The 19755-nt window shown below is 35.0% G+C and overlaps 1 protein-coding gene across 3 annotated transcripts in view; it reads right to left on the bottom strand.

The window, feature by feature from the left end:
• The window catches only part of LOC143246471 (solute carrier family 28 member 3-like), a 29887-nt gene extending 14824 nt beyond the window's left edge, over positions 1–15063 (bottom strand). For 2 of the 3 annotated variants that reach the window (XM_076493235.1, XM_076493236.1), the window contains exons 1-7: positions 14839–15063; positions 12993–13361; positions 9197–9338; positions 5831–6049; positions 3863–4024; positions 886–1011; positions 368–495 (exon numbers count right to left, since the gene is read on the bottom strand). In XM_076493235.1, the coding sequence (XP_076349350.1) occupies positions 368–495; positions 886–1011; positions 3863–4024; positions 5831–6049; positions 9197–9338; positions 12993–13361; positions 14839–14852 (1160 nt within the window). In that variant the 5' untranslated portion in view covers positions 14853–15063. The remainder of the gene's footprint in view (positions 1–367; positions 496–885; positions 1012–3862; positions 4025–5830; positions 6050–9196; positions 9339–12992; positions 13362–14838) is intronic. The other variant, XM_076493237.1, reaches the window with a different exon arrangement.
• Between the last annotated feature and the right edge of the window lie 4692 nt (positions 15064–19755).

Raw genomic sequence — 19755 nt, 5'->3', positions numbered from 1 at the left:
ACAACAACCAACTTACAGTAATTTTAAATTTACTTGAAAACACATTTTTAAGCTTAAAAACCTTTTGTGAAAAAGCTACCCGTGAACAGTGCTAAAAATTCCTTTAGATTTGATCGATTAAGAAAACGTAGAATGCTTTTTTTAAACAGTTAATTTCAAAAGCGTTTAGTTATAACAAAGTTCAAACTTTTAGTGTATTCAGTTAATCTAGACAACAATAATTTAATTGGAACTTCTCTAATAATAAAGTTTGTATCCGTTCAAGTACACAATATTATTATAACTGACTGTATCAAATCTGATTTAGTTTGGAAACTCATAGGGATTGTGCACATTTTAAGCAACAATAAATAAATTATTTACAAACCCATTTTCAACAGAAATATCCTTGGCGTTAGTTCTGCTTTCTTCCGTCTCTGGATAAAACAACTTGGAATAAGCCAACGCAGCTGGTGCTGACATTACACATGCTGACAACAGGTGGCTTGGACTAACCTGCAGACGTTTGTAATAAAACTTTTAAAAATCTGAATAAGTACTAGATTATGTAATTCAATTAATTAAATTAGAGACACGAGTTAATAAATATGATTTATAGTGCGTATAGAAATTACCGAACTGAGCAATAGTAGAAATGGACTGAATTTTTGGATAATTAAAAAATATTAATGACAATAAAAAGTGTTAGATGCGACCTCTAGTGAGAGTAGGAATGATTAAGCTAAAATTCAAATAGATTAATAAAAATGAGAAATATGACTGAAGGACAAATGAGATAAATCATCCATATTTTTATCCAAAAACAAGTTCTTAGTAGAATATGTTTTCAAGACGTCTTGCACACTCGAAGAGAAAACTATATATAGCTATGGATTCTTTATAAACCCCGAAACTGATGAAAGCTGCCATCACGCTTCCAGCTATGGATGCAAATCCACCTGTCATCACTGCATGGATTTCCGATTTCGTCAACATGGGAAGATATGGTTGAATTAACAATGGTGCCTCTGTCTACATGAGAAGTATTTTAGAACAAACTGAGCAAGGCATTTAAAATTCACAATTATATTTTGATTAAGTAAGAAAGTGCTGCCACATAATTATAAAAACGAGATGTTTAAAACTGTGACATTTATTTATTAATTATTTCTGAACGTAACAAATAAAGCATGTCATTCAAGATAGACCAAACATAATGAACACAATTCAACACTATGAATTAGTGAGAGGTATTAAGTTTAGGGTTACTTGGTCACAATACGGTTTAAAAGACTAATTGCTAGAGTTAAACAAATGCATAGAAATATATATATTACACAATATCAACCAGTTGAAAGATCTGAAGCTCAAAATGATCAGTTTGTTTAAGTAATCAATCAGATACTCTCAATTCAATGATCAGATTGTTTGAGTCGGTTACGTACGCCTAATGCAACGATCAGATTGCTTGAGTCAATTAGATACTCTAAACACAACGATCAGATTTTGTGTGTCAATTAGATAATTTCAATGAAATGATTAAATTGTTTTGAATACTCTATTAGACATTGTCAATAAGATATATACTAATCACAAAGAGTTATACCTTAAGCCTAATCTACATAGTAGGTTAACAATGCTAATTATTCTCTAAAAATAATTATGGATAAACCATTTTCTAGCTTTATGTGATGTTTATACTTCCAAATAAGCAAGAAGGGGAACATTTATCTGTTTCTCTCCATAGCTCTCAGAAATACGGAAAATATTTTGTCAGAAATATTCAAGGAACTAACTTTTTACTTAATTCATTTGTGGCCCGAGGGTCGCGGGTTCGAATCCTGTCGCACCAAATAATGCTCGCCCTTTCAGCCGTGGGGGCGTTATAATATGACGGTCAATCCAACTATTCGTTGGTAAAAGAGTATCCCAAGAATTGGCGGTGGGTGGTGATGACTAGCTGCCTTACCTCTAGTCTTACACTGCTAAATTAGGGACGGCTAGCGCAGATAGCCCTCGAGTAGCTTTGCGCGAAATTAAAAAAAACAAAACAAACTTAATTCATGCACTGCTAATAGTTAGCAAAACCGTTCGAAAGAATATAACTGCTATACTGATGGCATGTTTATTACCCATGTACAAAAGGGTTCATATTAAGTCAAAGTTTATTCCATAATTTTCCTTTCTTTGGCAGTATACGAAGAGTTATGATAATATAAAGACTACTTTAACCCTAATTTTCACATATTTTCGATGAAGAATTAAATATCACAAGAATCACCTAGATTGTTTTACTGATATCCTTTGGTGTCAGTTGTAGTAAAGATTTAAACAGTTTCAAAGTAATAATTGTAGTAATATTCTAGGAACAATGGTTTAAAACTATGGAACTTGCGACAACTTGACGAGATTGCTTCATTTAAAAATGTCGCCATCTTTAGTAGTTGCCACGTCCTACATTTGCTAAGAATACTTTAAACTTGATACTCATTTTATTTGCTAGATTTGTTTGTTTGATTGTTTTGAATTTCGCGCAAAGCTACTCGAGGGCTATCTGCGCTAGCCGTCCCTAATTTAGCAGTGTAAGACTAGAGGGAAGGCAACTAGTCATCACCACCCACCGCCAACTCTTGAGCTACTTTTTTACCAACGAATGGTGGGATTGACCGTCACATTATAACATTCCCACGGCTGAAAGGTACTAGATTTGATATTTCTTCATCATCCATCATCCTTTGGAGATCGAATTGTACATGAAAATTCAGTACACCTATCTAACAGCAGAAAACAATTAACTGACTGATAAAACCTGAACCAACCTTCACTTTTGATTATGGAATTGAATTTAAGTTACTCTTTTTTTTTTAACTATCATGACTAAACCTATTATCTCAGAGTCTTTGAAATTCTTAGGGGGGATTCTTGTTTAATGGAATTCCGCCATGAAATGGTTTAAAATTCAATTTTTATGTTTCACGTAGGCGTAAAAATATTTGACCACGGTTTACTTTTACGTACGTGTAAAAATGTGTCAAAATTTGACATTTCATGCTGGTTTACAAATACCTGACTCAAGGTTAAAATTTTTTGTGGGTATGCAAATTTTGTTTGCAAAGCTGCATGAGGGCTATTTGCATTAGCCGTCCCTAATTTATTAGTGTAAGACTAGAGGGAAGGAAGCTAGTCATCATCACCCACCGCCAACTCCAGGGCTACTTTTTTGCCAACGAATAGTGGAATTGACTGTCCCTTATAACGCCCCCACGGATGAAAGGGCGAGTATGTCTGGTGCGACAGGAATTCTAACCCGCGACCCTCAGATTAGGATTGATTTTTTTTTAATTTTTCGCAGAGCAACACAAAGACTATCTTTTAGTCGTCCCTAATTTAGCAATGAAAGTTTAGAAAAAACGACCTTTACTCTCCAGATATACATATTATTTAAATCAACATTTCGAATTTGCGCGTTCCTCAAGATTAATGTATTACGCTGTGTATATTAACCCAGAGGAAGCAGCAAAGGCGAAACTTTCTTAAAATGATATATATCTCGAGTGTAAAGGTGGTCTATCTTAAACGTTTTTTTTAATCAAAATGTGTAAATCCCTTCAGTACGCACTACAAAAATTGAAACAACAAAAATTATTGTGAAAGACTCGAGAGAAGGCAACTAGTCAACATCAACTCTTAAGTTAATCTTACCAACGAACAGTGGGATTGACTTTAAATTTATAACGCCCACACATACGAAAAGGCGAGCATGTTTGGTGGAATGGGAGATTCGAACCCGCGACCCACATATTATGAGTCAGGCGCCCTAACCATCGGGTGAGAAATATAAATATTCAAGTTAGATTTAAGTTTCGTGTAGGTTTATAAATACCTGACCAAGGAATATATTTCCAGCAGCGTTCATAGACTCACACGATGTTGTCCCTATGGTCTTCTGTAAGAACCATCCAATGTTTACGACTAGGCGCTGCATGATTCCACAGTAATACAAGATTGAGGTACAGAAGCTGAAGAACAATATGACGCACAAAATCTGAAATTGTGAGAAATGGAAACAGTTTTACGGAGTAATAATTTATAAAATAACAACTGTTCTGAAATTTATTGACAAAACTTGTGTGATATACTATAACGGCGAGTTTTTTGTCTTAATATCTGTTACAGCATACAGAGTTTAGAAAGTTTAACAGCAGAACATAAGATGAACGTCGAGGCTAGTCCTAGGACAAATATAATTACGATGCATTATACATTAGTTATTGTAAAGTGATAAAACGATATTTAATGGTCTAAATGCATTGTTTATTCTTAATATGCTACCAAATACACAAAACTGAATCAACAATAGTTAATCCATAGTATTGATCACACAATACAAAATCTAAACTAATTAATCCACTTCGTTGAAGACAGAATAACGATTGTTTGTTTTTTTGAATTTCGCACAAAGCTACTCGAGGGCTATCTGTGCTAGCCATCCCTAATTTAGTAGTGTAAGACTAGAGGGAAGGCAGCTAGTCATCACTACCCACCGCCAACTCTTGGGCTATTCTTTTACCAACGAAGAGTGGGAATGACCGTCACATTATAACGCCCCTACGGCTGAAAGGGCGAACATGTTTGGCGCGACTAGGATGCGAACCCGCGACCCTCAGATTACGATTCGCACGCCTTAACAATCTTGGCCATTCCGCCCTCTTCCCAGATAACGAAACCATAACACTGAAACCACATTATTACATCTAAACTACTATGTTGATGGCATGTTTGGTTTTGTCAGCATTTTATGGATGTTAGACAGATCATGCGAAATAATCAAATGCACTTAAATTAACTGAGCTCAGAAAATATTTATTTTTCATTTTTGCTTACTTGTTTATTGTTAAGCACAGAGGAGCACAATAAGCATCCATAAAAACACACATTAACATAATAACCACGATATGTTAACTTTAAATATAGGTGATAATGTTAATTGGTTTTTATTCAAGAGAGCTGAAAATTCTAGAATTTAGTATTGAAGGTCTGTTTAGTATTTTAACCTGTTGACTGCCAAGTATTTCAGTTACTACAATACAACTCTGATGCTTCTTCATTTTGTAACTTTTTCGTGACGCCATTTTGGATCGAAAGTGAAACAATTTGTAAGTAGATCAAATGCATGTATGGTGCTGACATCTAGCGTTAAAGTTAAGTATTATTTAGAACAAATTAACTCGTTCGTGGCAATGTGTTACCTATCGGCTTGGACGAATTATCTCGTCTACGGCACTGAACAGGTTAAACTCCCTGGGTAAATACAAAAATTTAATTATCAGTTAGGGAATTCACAGTCAACGCTTCTTAATATTTTCATCGTGTAATCTAGGTGTGCGTATACACCATTGCTGTAGTGAAGAAATCTAGCAATATTTTGTTATCCAGGTTTGCGTATTAATCACCCAAGTGTTATAAAAATAAAACACCCCTATAATCTATCTAAATATTTTTATATCTCCAAAAAGTTGAAAAAAAAACAAAGGAAAAACAACAGTGAGTATTTTAATGTACACAAGCGACGAAAAAAAAATCAAAAGTAAGTAAATGTATGGATGGTTAGTATCAAATCCTTCAAAAACAGTGCAAACACTTGTATCATTCCTTCATAATAACACTTTCACTCAGTGTAGTAGTAGGTTAACAAACAAAAAATAGAGTAAATTTAAACTATAACAATTGGTGGTTTTAAGAAGACAGACCAGTAGCTCTACTGGTTGAAAGTTTAGAGAAGATGCCCACAGAAACGCCAGACGACTAGTTCTGCTGGAGAGAGTTGAGCAGTGTACTCTGAAAAGTATACCTTGAAAGCAAAAGGTGCAGGCTGGACCGGTAAGTCTTCCATCTCTCCAGTGATTAGGTAACCAAAGACGAAGGCTGAGCCGAAGTCGGTATACTCCAAAAAGGTCTTCACCTTATCTCCCAAACAGGAAAATATTTCTTGGCCCACATCCCAGCGAAGGATCAATAGACCAAAAACGAACTGCAAAGTCGATCCCCACAAAACGTGACGCCATATTACCTGAAATACGACAATGGAAGAGCCAAAAGCTGTTTAACAAGGATTAACCCAAACAATACAAAATCTGACACACCTACGTAAGTTCATTGTCATAGTTAGTACCCTATTTTATCACCCAAGTCTAAACATTATATAGTTACTACTTTTCTTCATTGTTTCGTTTACCAGGTATTATTTATTAAATTTTTGATTATTATTAGATATGCAGTTAGAATTTCTGAGACATAACCAATATTTTCAGTCGTATATACGCGGAACTGTTGTAATATAGCATTATGGTTTGGGTCAGCGTGGAACTTATCCGTCCATCTCGGCTGGTCCATCCTCTTAGCTAAATTAAAACTTTAAAGTCAGGAAATTGTTTCGTCATCGGGACAACGGTACAAGTATCAATAAATTATAAATTTCCAGGCGTTATTTAGATACCGACTCCATCAATATTATAGAAACACAACAAATTTCCGAACGTAACTAGTTTTTAAAAAGCAAAGTTGGTGTTTCCGGGATTGGGTTATAAAGCTTCATACTTGCATCCGCATTCCTAGGGCGCAGAGTTATAGCCCGGCATGTCTAGGTAGCTTGGGCGCATGACTTATAATCTGAGAGTCGCGGTTTCGCATCCACGTCGCACCAAACATGCTCGCCCTTTCAGCCTAGGGGGCGTTATAATGTAACGATCAATACCACTATTCGTTGGTATAAGAATAGCCCAAGAGTTGGCGGTGAATGGTGATGACTAGCTGCCTTCCCTCTAGTCTAACACTGTTCATTTAGAGACAGCCAGAGCAGAAAACTTCGTGTAGCTTTGCGTGAAATTCAAAAACAAAGAAACAAACAGACAATCTAGCACACAGCTACACTATAAACAAACAGACAATCTAGCACACAGCTGCACTATAAACAAACAGACAATCTAGCACACAGCTGCACTATAAACAAACAGACAATTTAGCACACAGCTACACTATAAACAAACAGACAATCTAGCACACAGCTGCACTATAAACAAACAGACAATCTAGCACACAGCTGCTTTATAAACAAACAGACAATCTAGCACACAGCTACACTATAAACAAACAGAGAATCTAGCACACAGCTGCACTATAAACAAACAGACAATCTAGCACACAGCTGCTTTATAAACAAACAGACAATCTAGCACACAGCTACACTATAAACAAACAGAGAATCTAGCACACAGCTGCAATATAAACAAACAGACAATCTAACACACAACTGCACTATAAACAAACAGACAATCTAGCACACAGCTGCACTATAAACAAACAGACAATTTAGCACACAGCTACACTATAAACAAACAGAGAATCTAGCACACAGCTACACTATAAACAAACAGACAATCTAGCACACAGCTGCACTGTAAACAAACAGACAATCTAGCACACAGCTACACTATAAACAAACAGACGATCTAGCACACAGCTGCACTATCCCTCTCTTCCTAAAACAACGCCACCGGATTCACACGAATTGCACGATCCGATTTTGGTCACAGCCTATTTGCCTCCAATGCAGCCACGCTAATGGTTAAAATAAAAGTGTTTACATTGCATGAGAGACTTTATAAGTAACAAACTCTCAATAAATAATTTATGTGTGTGCTAAACTGTATATATTTTCATAATTTAGAAACTATGAGAAAAAGACAAATTTAATTCTCTTATACTCTATACCTCAAATTTTTGGTTAATACTCGTAGTACGTTATTAATTATAACTATGATATTTTGAAAATCATTATTAATACCGAGAAACATTTATCAAAATGTGCTGCGTTTTGAGGCTGATAACATTGTACTTTTAAACCAATATTACTTTTAATGTTTCTCCTAAGAATGCGTTAGAATTAGTGTTTAACTGTTATCTCATATGAAGTCTGTAATCACTTTATCATTATTTTCCCTCTGGAAAGTTTTTTTTTTTCCACCACTTGTTAGGTAGAAGCCTGAATTGTTTCTGGCGCCAAAATCAAAATAATTAAACGTCTTAGGTGTCACAGTTCATGACGTACGTAAATACAAACGAACTGTTTTAAATGTGAGAAACAAAACCATAAAATCAGACACCAATCTCTTCCATGAATTTGTTTTCAGAACATAGGTCAAGTATGTGGCCTGCACGTTAGCGTGCCGGCCTGCAGACCGAAAGATACAAATTACTGATGTCACTTTGAACCTTGAAATATGGGGCGATTGAGGTAGTGGATGCTGCTGACTTATTGCTCTTTTTATTGTTAAAGTTCAAAATGACGAAACTCATAACACCAGTTCAGAAAGCCTCATTACTAGTTGTATGATACACCAATCGGCCCAAATTTTACAACAAGATATATCTGAATCTTACAGTCAGATATTTTGTATAAGTGAGATCATGGCACGGTTTGTTGACTAAATGACTGAAACTAGAACTATTTAATAAAACTGAGCAAAAACTGTTTCGTATGCCAAAGTCTAGAAGAAAAAATGTATACATAGAAAAATTCTGCTAAAGAAATGAATACGCGACTAACTTTAATTTTCCCTAATTCTGATCCCTTAGTGGCGCAGCAGTTCGTCTGCGGACTCGCACTAGTAGAAACTGGGTTTCGATACCCATAGTGGACAGAGCACAGATAGTCAATTGTCTAGCTTTGTACTTAAGTTTAACAAATAAACCCTAACTCTGAAGTGAAAGAATAGATAGAAAGCAGCTAGTCACAACCACTTGTTGTCAAGTTATTGTAATTAAATAATGGGATATGATCCTCACTCTTATAATGCATCCACAGCACCAAAGGCAAACATAATTTTTTTTTTTACCTTGGTGGTAATTGGGCGCGAATCACGAAATCTCGGATACACATTTCAGCATGCTACCTATTCGGCCGCGTTTGGTGCTACACATCATTCCTGTATAAGCATATTGTTTAACAAAAACTGTGATGAACTGATTAAATTTAAAAACAATATTTCAACAGAGTCAGTGGTATAGTATAGAATGAAAATAAACTTTGTATCTTAGGATTACAATTATTTCACTACATAAAAAAAAGAAAGAAATTACAAAACAACAACTATAAGAAATCTGTTATGTATAATTAATTAATAAACACAGAATTGTGAAATAACGAGAAATTTCATACCTTGGTTCTGTGTGCAGAAAAGACGTAGCCCAGCGCCACCAATACTACCAGACCCCCTGCGGATATCAGTCGTTCGCGATTGGCGCTGGTGTCCACAATTAAGAATATACCAATACCCAGATATAGCACGATCCAACCAGTGCTGTAAGTATGAAATGCACGTGACATTTTTTTCTCTGTCAACAGTAAATAAATATATTCGATGATTGTTTCAATAACAGAAAACAGAAATGTAAATATTAAACGAATTGCCAATGTCGTCCAAGTTATCCTCAGCAGCAGTTTGTTATATACTCGTATGTTTACTCAGTGATGTTGAGAAAATATTTTCTCAACCCAAACGAGCCGTTTTTGCATATAAATTTCGCGTGTTTACTGTTTTTCGACATACTTTATTTTCTTTAAATTTTGTAGATATCACATGATACGCGCATGCGTTCGGAAAACTTCATTCGACAAATCTCAGCTTGAACTTTATGTCTAATAGATTCTAATAATTTAATTTGAAATGTTTTTATTTTGCTAACGTAATAATTAAACCAGTAACTCGACTAGCGACTCCCATGTTAATTATGTTAAAACATTGTAGACTGACATGTAGATATGGAATGGATACGTTGTAGTTAGTATGTATTAACAAAAATTATATCTCTTGAACGATTATTTATTAATTAGTTTCCAGATTCAATTAAAATATTCTAAGAGGTTGAGAAATTACACTGAACAGAAAAGTGTGTTTGATTTATTTTAATTATGTCAAATGTAATTATTACCTATTGGGTTGATAATGCACCAACATTGCAGACGCCTGTTAGAATGACGTCTTTTACTTGTGATAACATACTGGAGGTTATATCTTTATAAAGAAAGCCTTGATTAGTTGCCTAGTGGTTATGACAATCTACTCGCTATTCGCGGTTTCAAATACCGTCATCAAACACTTTTGTCCTTTCAGCCGTGGTATATGTGTGTGTTATAATATTACAGCCAATCCCACTATTAAGTAGTCAAGAGTAGCCCAAGTGTAAATAAACTGATTTTTTTTTTATTCCTGGTATATTAAGGTTGAAACTTTGAACATTTTGAAACCAGTTATTGAAAAACAGATCAATATATGTTCACAGTGCGACTGCGATTAGTAAATTCAGATTAATTTGTATCTTTTAAATGACTGCAGTCAGTAAACAAGATAATCCATTATTCACGAAACATATAACATAAAACTTGCTAATTATGGTGAGTTATTACAATGACCTTTGTACTGGCCCAAAAAGACTGTCTTTTAATTTTAACGTATGAGCAGTTTCGCACATAACTTTTTTTTCACTCCCTTGTCTGCATATCCTTGAAAGTCTCCATCGCGGGAGGAAAGTCCCTTCAACCTGATAAAAGTGGTCTGTTGTTAGACTTTTTTCCATCCACTGTCAATTGAAACGGGTAAGATGGGAAAGTTTGCATGTATATAATAGGCTTGAGGTTCATACTGAATATCCTTGAGAAACACTGAATAACAGCAAGTTTTCTAGCACACCAAATCCTGAAAGAAACTATCGTCTTAAACCATTAATAGAGTTTTTTTATGTCATTAAAAACATGAGGATGATAAGTCTCTTCTAGCGTTTCTACATCTAGTTCTGTGGAATGTGATACTGACTGCCTGTAGAAAGTCGGAATAACCTCAATGAAGTCTTCACAAATTTTCCAAGCTGTTTTTTTTTAACTGTGCTTCAGAAACCGCAGCAAAAGTTGTACCAAGTAAAGGCATGAAACACAACGAAACTTGAATCTACAAACGTTTCCCACCACTGAGTGAGTGGAGAACAAAACTTGAATCTTTAGAGGATTCCAACTACTGAGTGAACGAGGAGTGAGACTTGGTTCTGTTTTGTTACCAATACTAATCGATAGAAATGAAAGTCCAAGAGCAATGAGTCAGCGATGGAAAAGTAACACAAAGATAAAGAACTGTTTGGACAATTCTGACCGGATATTTCCGATCGCTAGATATTTGTTGATATTTTTATCCACTTTCTTAAGAGTAAATTTCTTTTCAACATTTTAACAAATTAACTGAAGATTTTAAACATTTTAATATTACTGACGTTGTGATCCAAATATAACACTGAAGGAACGGATTCAGGTAAAACTATGGGCGAGAAGCATTGACTTCAATGACTAGAAATGTGTATAGTCATAAAGTTGGGCAATTTGACACATTTATAAAGTGGATTGACCCCAACTAATATGTTGCTGAATACGCTTCGCACTTCGAGCTGTGCAGACGACACAGACATTCACTTTCTTATCCTTACTTGGTCAAGAATAGCCATGTAACGGCTGGTGTTGGTCATTCTTTCACTCCAGCCCTGAATTCAATATATAGGTGATTAGTATAATAACGTGATCGCAATATGCAATTCAAAGTGTGTTGGCCCGACATGGCCAAGTGTGTTAAGGCGATCGACTCGTAATCCGAGGGTTGCGGGTTCGAATCTCGGTCGTACCAAACATGCTCACCCTTTCAGCCGTGGGGGCGTTATAATGTGACGGTCAATCCCACTATTCGTTGGTAAAAGAGTAGCCCAAGAGTTGGCGGTGGGTGGTGATGACTATCTGCCTTCCCTCTAGTCTTACACTGCTAAATTAGGGACGGCTAGCGCAGATCGCCCTCGAGTAGCTTTTCGCGAAATTTAAAATAACAAATAACTAACGAAGAGCGTTAGAGTGTGTATAAAACAATTTTATAAAATTAATGAAATACTAAGCGAAATTACGTGATTTTCATCAAACCGTTTTCTTGTTTTCAACGGTGGACTATATATATGTATATGTGTGTGTGTGTGTGTATATATATATATACCTATTGGTTTCATGTTTCTCAAAACAAAAGCTAAGTATATAATCCATTCTTAGTCATAATACATGTAATGAAATTTTAATATACAAGTTTATTGTATGGTACCTCTATAGTATGGTACCTCAAATTTTGTAACGTTCTAAATGATAAACCGTAAATTATCATTTAGTTCAGTGAAGTAAAGGTAAATTATTCGAGATTATTACAGTAAACTACTGTAATGGATTTATTTTAAACTCATGTAACTGACATGTGCGAGGTTATAAGAGTATTACCAAATGTTATGAAGTATGAAGAAGGTCAAAACGTTTTGAAACCATGTGAAAAAATTATGCAGCTCTTCTACTGTAGCGCCTGTTGGTACCAAGTGAAAATTAAGTTGATTTAGTTGTTTGTACCTTTAAATAAATAATTCATTCTAGAAGTTAAAAGATCGCATTAAAGTAGTCGAATTTTAGAATTTTTTTTGTTACTGTTTTTTTTTTTAATTTTGCGCAAAGCTACACGAGGACTATCTGCGACAGCCGTCCCTAGTTTTGTAGTGTAAGACTAGGAGAAATGCAGCTAGTCATCACCACTCACCACCAACTCTTGGTCTGCTCTTTTACCAACGAATTGGATTAACCGTGACATTATAACGCCACCACGGCTAAAACGGCGAGCATGTTTGGTGCGACGGGAATTTGAATCCACGACCTTCATGTTGGGAGTCGATCGCCCAAACCACCTGGCCTTGCCAAGCCTTTTTTATTACCGAGTATTATATCAAATAATTTTCACATATCATGGTAAACATTGATTATAAGTCAATGGCAAGTTTAAAGGCTTAAATCGCTATGAACTGGATTTCCATACCCGTGTTGGGCTTAGAATATGTGTAGCTTTGTTCTTAATAACAAAACAAAAAATGTTCATAACTTACGACAAAATGTATCTTACCCACTGTAAGGAATCCTTCGAAAAGAACCAATCAAGAAGTTGATGAGAGGTTGAAACAGCCATTGCTTTAGAAGTGCATAGTATATAATACTTCCGTAAACAATGATTGTAAGAATTATCAACAAACGAACATCATGACACCAAGAGCTAGACAAAAGCCAGGAGTGATGTATTGAATATCCTAGATACACGTTGTATGTCAGGAACAGTAGTACTGCAAGAACCCAGTAGGTAATTTTCTTCAGTCGACTAGGAAGATGACGTGAGAATCTTTGACTTACTGGGTTGTCTCCTGTTGCTTGACCTAAACCCATTTTATCACTGATACTAGTGTTTTCCATTTTGACACTGCTACGTCCTGTATGCACCCTAAAGTAATTACATATACGAGTTTCTAAAGTTATTTACAGGTAAATAACGTATAATCAACTTTTTATTAGAGAATTTTTCTCACCCTCTGTGTTTGTTACTACATAGTCTGTTCATTTCACAGTTTGTCATCCTGTAATAACATTTGATTTTACTATAAAATCTCAACATCTCAGAGACATTTTCTGATATTATTTCAATACACAGATTTGATAAGTTACAATAACAGTAACAATGAGTTAGGTTTTTACTCAACAAACCATTCATCCTGATGTCTGACAAGTACAAAACAGAAAAATAAAACCTCTTACGTGTGACTTAGTAACAAAACTAATAAGTTTCGAAAATTATATTCAAAGAATTGTGATAAAACATTACTGGATTAAAACTAGACCAACGATAACTGTAATTTTTCATAATTGGATAAACAAATTAAACTAAGGATAACTGTACCTGTTGATATCTGGATTAACAAACCGAAATAAGGATAACTGTAACTGTAGATAACTGGATTAACAAACTAAAATAAGGATAACTGTAACTGTAGATAACTGGATTAACAAATTAAACTAAGGATAATTGTAACTGTTGATAACTGGATTAACAAACTGAAATAAGAATATTTATAACTATTGTTACGTAGTAGGGTTAATAATAAATAATAATACTATAGCGGTTAGAAGTAAATCTTGCTATTTCAATATTAAACTTAATAACTGGTATGAATTTAAAAGCCAAATAAACCTCATCAGAATCTTTAATTTTCATCGAACAGTTCACAACAACAGAAAAGTTATTCAATATTCTGGAATGCAGATTGGAGCTCAACGAACTTACTAGAATTAAACATTCTAGAGAGAATGTGATGACATTTAAGCACGGACGTATTTACAGTCTAGTAGTTTTAAAGTTCTGTGACTGTGTATAAATGTCGCTAAAGGTGGTATTAAGTTAGTACATTCTGCTGAGACCTAACGTGACTACTGACAGTCACGTTCGAGCTTTTACAAAACGTGGAATTGAACGTGACGGTTAAAAAAAAAGGTGGAATTGTATTTTATGATGAAATTAGACTTATTAGCGCATACTAATAAAGAAATTACTAATTCCGACTAGGTGAGTTAATGTTTAGTATTTTTATGAATGTGTATTGTTAGATTAATAATTGTGTAAATATTGTCACCGTAAACTTATTCTTATTGTGATTTAATAAATGTGTGAACAATTATGATTGTAAATAGGCTCTGTCTTGTTTGATGTTTCATAATCGATAATTTCTACTGTAACATTATTCATAATTGGGTTAAAATTGAACTAGGATTTCTGTAACTATTTATAACTGGATTAACGAATTGAAGTAAGGCTTAAACCAGTGCAGAGACAAACACTGATGGTCATATAAAAGTAAGTTGTTATGAACTTGTCATGAAGTTGAAGTTATTCTGAGATAGTATATCTTCTTAGTTAGTTGACTTACCGTTCAGACAACATAAAGTCCAGAGTTGTAATTCATTAACACTTCATCTATATTCAAGACTATTTGAAATAAAAACTAATCACAGACGTGAATTCAATGTAGAATGTGATGAATAAGCTTCAAGTTTAGTTATACAAGTAATATTCAAATACAGTAACGAAGCAAGACGCTTACAGTAAACATTACGATTCTGAAGTCCACCTCTTAGTTTTTTCTTATAACTTATCACGAATGTCACGTGACTTTTGTTTTTTTAAACAATCGCGAGATTACTGTCAATGCAACAGGGTAAAGTTTACTTCTACAAATGCGTGATGCTTTATCTGTCGTGTTTACACCGAAAACCTAAGATAAAATTAAAAATTCCACGAAGAAAATAAATTATATATGTACCAGAACTGAGTATTAATATTAAAACTGCAGAATTTCTAAAATGTTCTTTTTCTCGTTTTTTCATATATTTCACCATTGCACTTCATGTATTCATATTATAATAAAATATTATTTCATTAATTCTACTGAAAAAAGTAAAAGCGTCTTTTCAGTCTAAAGATTTGTAAAACAGAAAATTAATTTGTAGTTGTTCCAATAAAAAGTCATATACATTTCTTACAAACCTTTAAATTTTATTCTCTACAATTCTTTGTTTGTTTTTTTAATTTTGCGCAAGACAACACGAGGGCTATCTGCGCTAGCCGTCCCTAATTTAGCAGTGTGAGACAAGAGGGAAGGCAGCTATTCATCACCACCTACCGCCAACTATTGGGCTACTCTTTTACCAACGAATAACGGAATTGACCGTCACATTATAACACCCCACGGCTGAAAGGGCGAGCATGTTTGGTGTGACGGGGATTCGAACACGCAACCCTCAGATTACGAGTCGAACGCCTTAACCCACCTGGCCATGCCTGGCATAATTCTTACTTTAAAATTAGCAAATCCAGAAAGCCTTAAGTGTAATTTTTAAAAGTGACGAAGTGAATCAATAATCATATAATTTGCACCCGTTTCTTACCAATACATCTAAAATGTACATTTTTAAAATAAAGAACCATAAAAAAATAATTAGAAAATACAACTATACTTCATTATATATATATACACACACACACCCAAGCAAATTTGTCCTTTAACGGAGTTCATATTTGTAAGATGTGTAAGTAAACCAGAATAATTGCCATTTCAATATTTTCTCTAAACGACGTACGTATTTATCGAAGCCGTTAATTCTGTTTAATTAATTAATTAGAACAAATGTTGAGGATAAAACACCAGGTAAACCGTGGAGTTTTGACTTGTGCTTGATGAAGAATAAATCTTCACTGGAAGAGTCACATCTCTAACGGGACTTCGAAAGGCAGCAGGAACAAGTTATAAGTAATTATGGTGAGGTTATTCGGAGAGTAATTCTGCTTCTCCTTTTAAAGTGTGTGAAATAGACTCTTCCATGCGACGTAAAAAGCTTCAATTAAACTTGAACTTCTTGATATTGTTTGTGTACACAGTTAAATATGGGCTATCTGCACTCTGACCACTGCTGGTCCACCGAGGTACGGAAAATTTAAGAAATAAGTCATTAGATTGGCCTGACAATTTATTACTAGCATGTGAACTGATTGCTAAGATTCATGTTAGAAACACTGTTGATTGAATTATTATATTTAAAAGGCTTTAATGTCGTTTAGATTCCTATGTTTCAGCGTTTATTTAAAGCGAATACAATCTGTCAGTTTTGAAAAATTGTTTTGGTTTGAATTTCGCACAAAGCTACTCGAGGGCTATCTGTGCTAGCCGTCCCTAATTTAGCAGTATAAGACTACAGGAAAGGCAGCTAGTCATCACCACCCACCGCCAACTCTTGGGCTACTCTTTTACCAACGAAAAGTGGGATTGACCGTCACTTTATAACGCCCCCACGACTGGGAGGGCGAGCATGTTTAGCGCGACTCGGGCGCGAACCCGCGACCCTCAGATTACGAAGCGCACGCCTTAACGCGCTAGGCCATGCCAGGCCCGTTTTGAAAAACAAAATTATTGTTGGTTTTACTTTTCAGATCAGATTATAGGATATTAACGTAAAGATGGTTAATACTGTAAAGTTATACTAACACCCTTTATTTTTCTGTGAGCTTTGTGTGATTATAAACGGATCAGTTTTCAAAAATGTTGTTATGGGCTGTATAGACAAACACGAACACAATTTATTGTTTGTTTGTTTGTTTACCAGAACTTCTAGTGTTTTACAAACCATAGTAATGATTTTTAAGGTGGAAGATATTTCACCGAACGAGTTTGAGAGACACTAACACATTTAAAAAAAATATCCTAGTCATGGTCACCAAGATGGAAGCGAAAACGTGTCAAATGCAAGTGGATTTGGATTGTCATTGACTCTAACCAATGGAAGTGTGTCATTCAGACACATTTATTTAGAGGTGCGGATCATAGAAATACAGCAACACCAAACATCGTACTCGTATCCCCAGATAGGTTATCTTTAAACTTACTTACTTGAAATGCCAATATCTGAAGTTCTATTCTCTGCAGTGGACACAGCCCAATGTGACAAACACGATTCTCACCCGTTTGTCAATTTCGTTTACTTATCCAGTTTACTGGGAGTGAGTTAGCAGGGAGATTAGTGTACTCGCAGTTTTACTGGGTTCTAGAACCTTGTCGGGATGCGTGGGGTGGGTCAGGCATGATGATCTACCTCCTGTTCTGGTCCTTAGTCGTTTCACAAGTTTGTCATCCTTGTTAATCTTCTATGTATCGTTTCTATTTTATTACATGTACTGCCGAGTCAAGTACACATTGTTTAAACGGTGAACATCACACTAAAGAGGCTGTTGATATCACTTAAGTCAGTGATATGATTTCAAATTCCATTATTAGAATCATGTCCATTCATGTTTGACGTACATCATTTGCAGTGGTTTATATTTTGTTTTATTTGGCAAGCTAAAGTCTTGCATATTTCAAACAGTCTTATATACTCCAGTGCTTGTTAATTTTGTAACATATCTTATAGGTATTAACATATATACCCCTCTTTTCAAATAACAATGCACACAATACATGGATGACACAATAGGTAAGTCTAACAGTAGGTGGGCAATTACTGTGCTTATAGTACAAGTTTATAGGTGAGGGGTACTTAGACTTACCTTCATGATAAATGATGTAGCGTAGTAGTTCCGTTTTACGTACGTTTTTCAGCAAATAAATGTACGATCTGTTTAGAAGTCTGTTATATTGTTCGTACGTTAGTATAGTTGTGTATGAAACATGAACTTGTTGAACGTGGGACTTTGTACGTACTTGTAAGTGTTGAGTTATGTATTTTGTGTAGTTAATCCATGCCAGACAGGCATAATTTATCACTAGACGTAAGTATTGTTTGTATATTTTCAGTTCTTGTTTGTTCTTTGTTTGGCTTTTGTTTTGCTTGAATCGTTTCCAGATTTTACCTGTGATTTCATTTATCTCTTTTTGTCATCTAAATTTCAAATCATAGGAAAAGCTGTATATTTTCCTGATGTCGTCGTCTGGAGAAGGGCTTCGTGAGCAAAGAGCTTTGGGTTGATTTTAAAGACTTCACTTAATTTATGAAGTACAAGTGAATGCGTGTTTCTTTTTTAATCTGTCAATTTTAACCGTTTTTCTTTGGCACAACATTCTTCTGAAATGGCCCAGCATAGCCAAGTGTGTTAAGGCGTTCGACTCGTAATCTGAGGGTCGCGGGTTCGAATTTCGGTCGCACCAAACATGCTCGCTCTTTCAGCCGTGGGAGCGTTATAATGTGACGGTCAATCCCACTATTCGTTGGTAAAAGAGTAACCCAAAAGTTGGCGGTGGACGGTGCTGACTAGCTATCTTCCCGCTAGTGTAACATTTTCTTATTACAGACGGTTAACCCAGGAAGCCTTCGAGTAGCTTTGAGCAAAATTTAACAAGCAAATAAACAAACAAACAAATTCTTTCTATCTGGACTACCCATCACCTAGCTCAGCAGTAAACCTGAATATCTGTAATATTAAAAATTAATTTTGATACCGGTGGTGGACAGAGTACATATTATCACTTTGTAACTTTATGTTTCACAACAAAGAAACACTTTTTCTTAAAGGTGTTTACTTACAACAATTTGAACATTTTTATTATGCAATGAATTGCTTTAAAGAATAATTGATATTAATGTTGAAAATAAAATGATAATTAGTTTAAATACGTTGAAATTCTACAATACTCTAAATAAATATCGGATCGCTCACATGCTCTTTGAAGAAATAGATTCATATAGACAATTACGATTTAGCATCGCGTATAAGAATATTATCTTAAATTAATTCATGTCCATGAATCAATTTTTGATGTTTCGTACGTAAATACAAACAGTTAGTGTTTGTTTATCTTTGAATTTCGCGCAAAGAAATACGAGGGCTATCTGCTCGAGCCGTTTCTAATTTTTCAGTGTAAGACTAGAGAAAAGGTGAGATATTTATTGTCACCCACCCACTATTGCGCTATTATTTTACCACCGAATAGTGGGATTGAGCGTACGTTATAATGGGATTCGAACCTGGGACTCTCGGTCGAGTGCCTTAACAGCTTGGCTATGCCGGGCCTTTGGTGTTTGTAAAAGTATAACTTGTAACTGTTTCAATGGTTTTCTTTCTAACAACCACAAGCACTACAGATTATTACAGTTGAGGAGTTTTGGGCTGTTGAACACCAGTAGACTGAATGTTTGTATGTATGAACATCATACACTGGATGCATTCTCAATAAAAGTCACATACTTTGTTTTCAATAAACTAAGGACGTTCCAAACCTTCAGTGTCATTTAAAAACTTTCACTTGTTCCAGCTAATTTAATGCATTCAAAGTATTAAATAATTCCATTTTTGTTTA

The sequence above is a fragment of the Tachypleus tridentatus genome, chromosome 3 (assembly GCF_004210375.1).
Source record: "Tachypleus tridentatus isolate NWPU-2018 chromosome 3, ASM421037v1, whole genome shotgun sequence".
NCBI lineage: Eukaryota > Metazoa > Arthropoda > Merostomata > Xiphosura > Limulidae > Tachypleus > Tachypleus tridentatus.
Note: the sequence above shows the minus strand (reverse complement) of the source record. Positions and strands in the feature narration are given on the sequence as shown.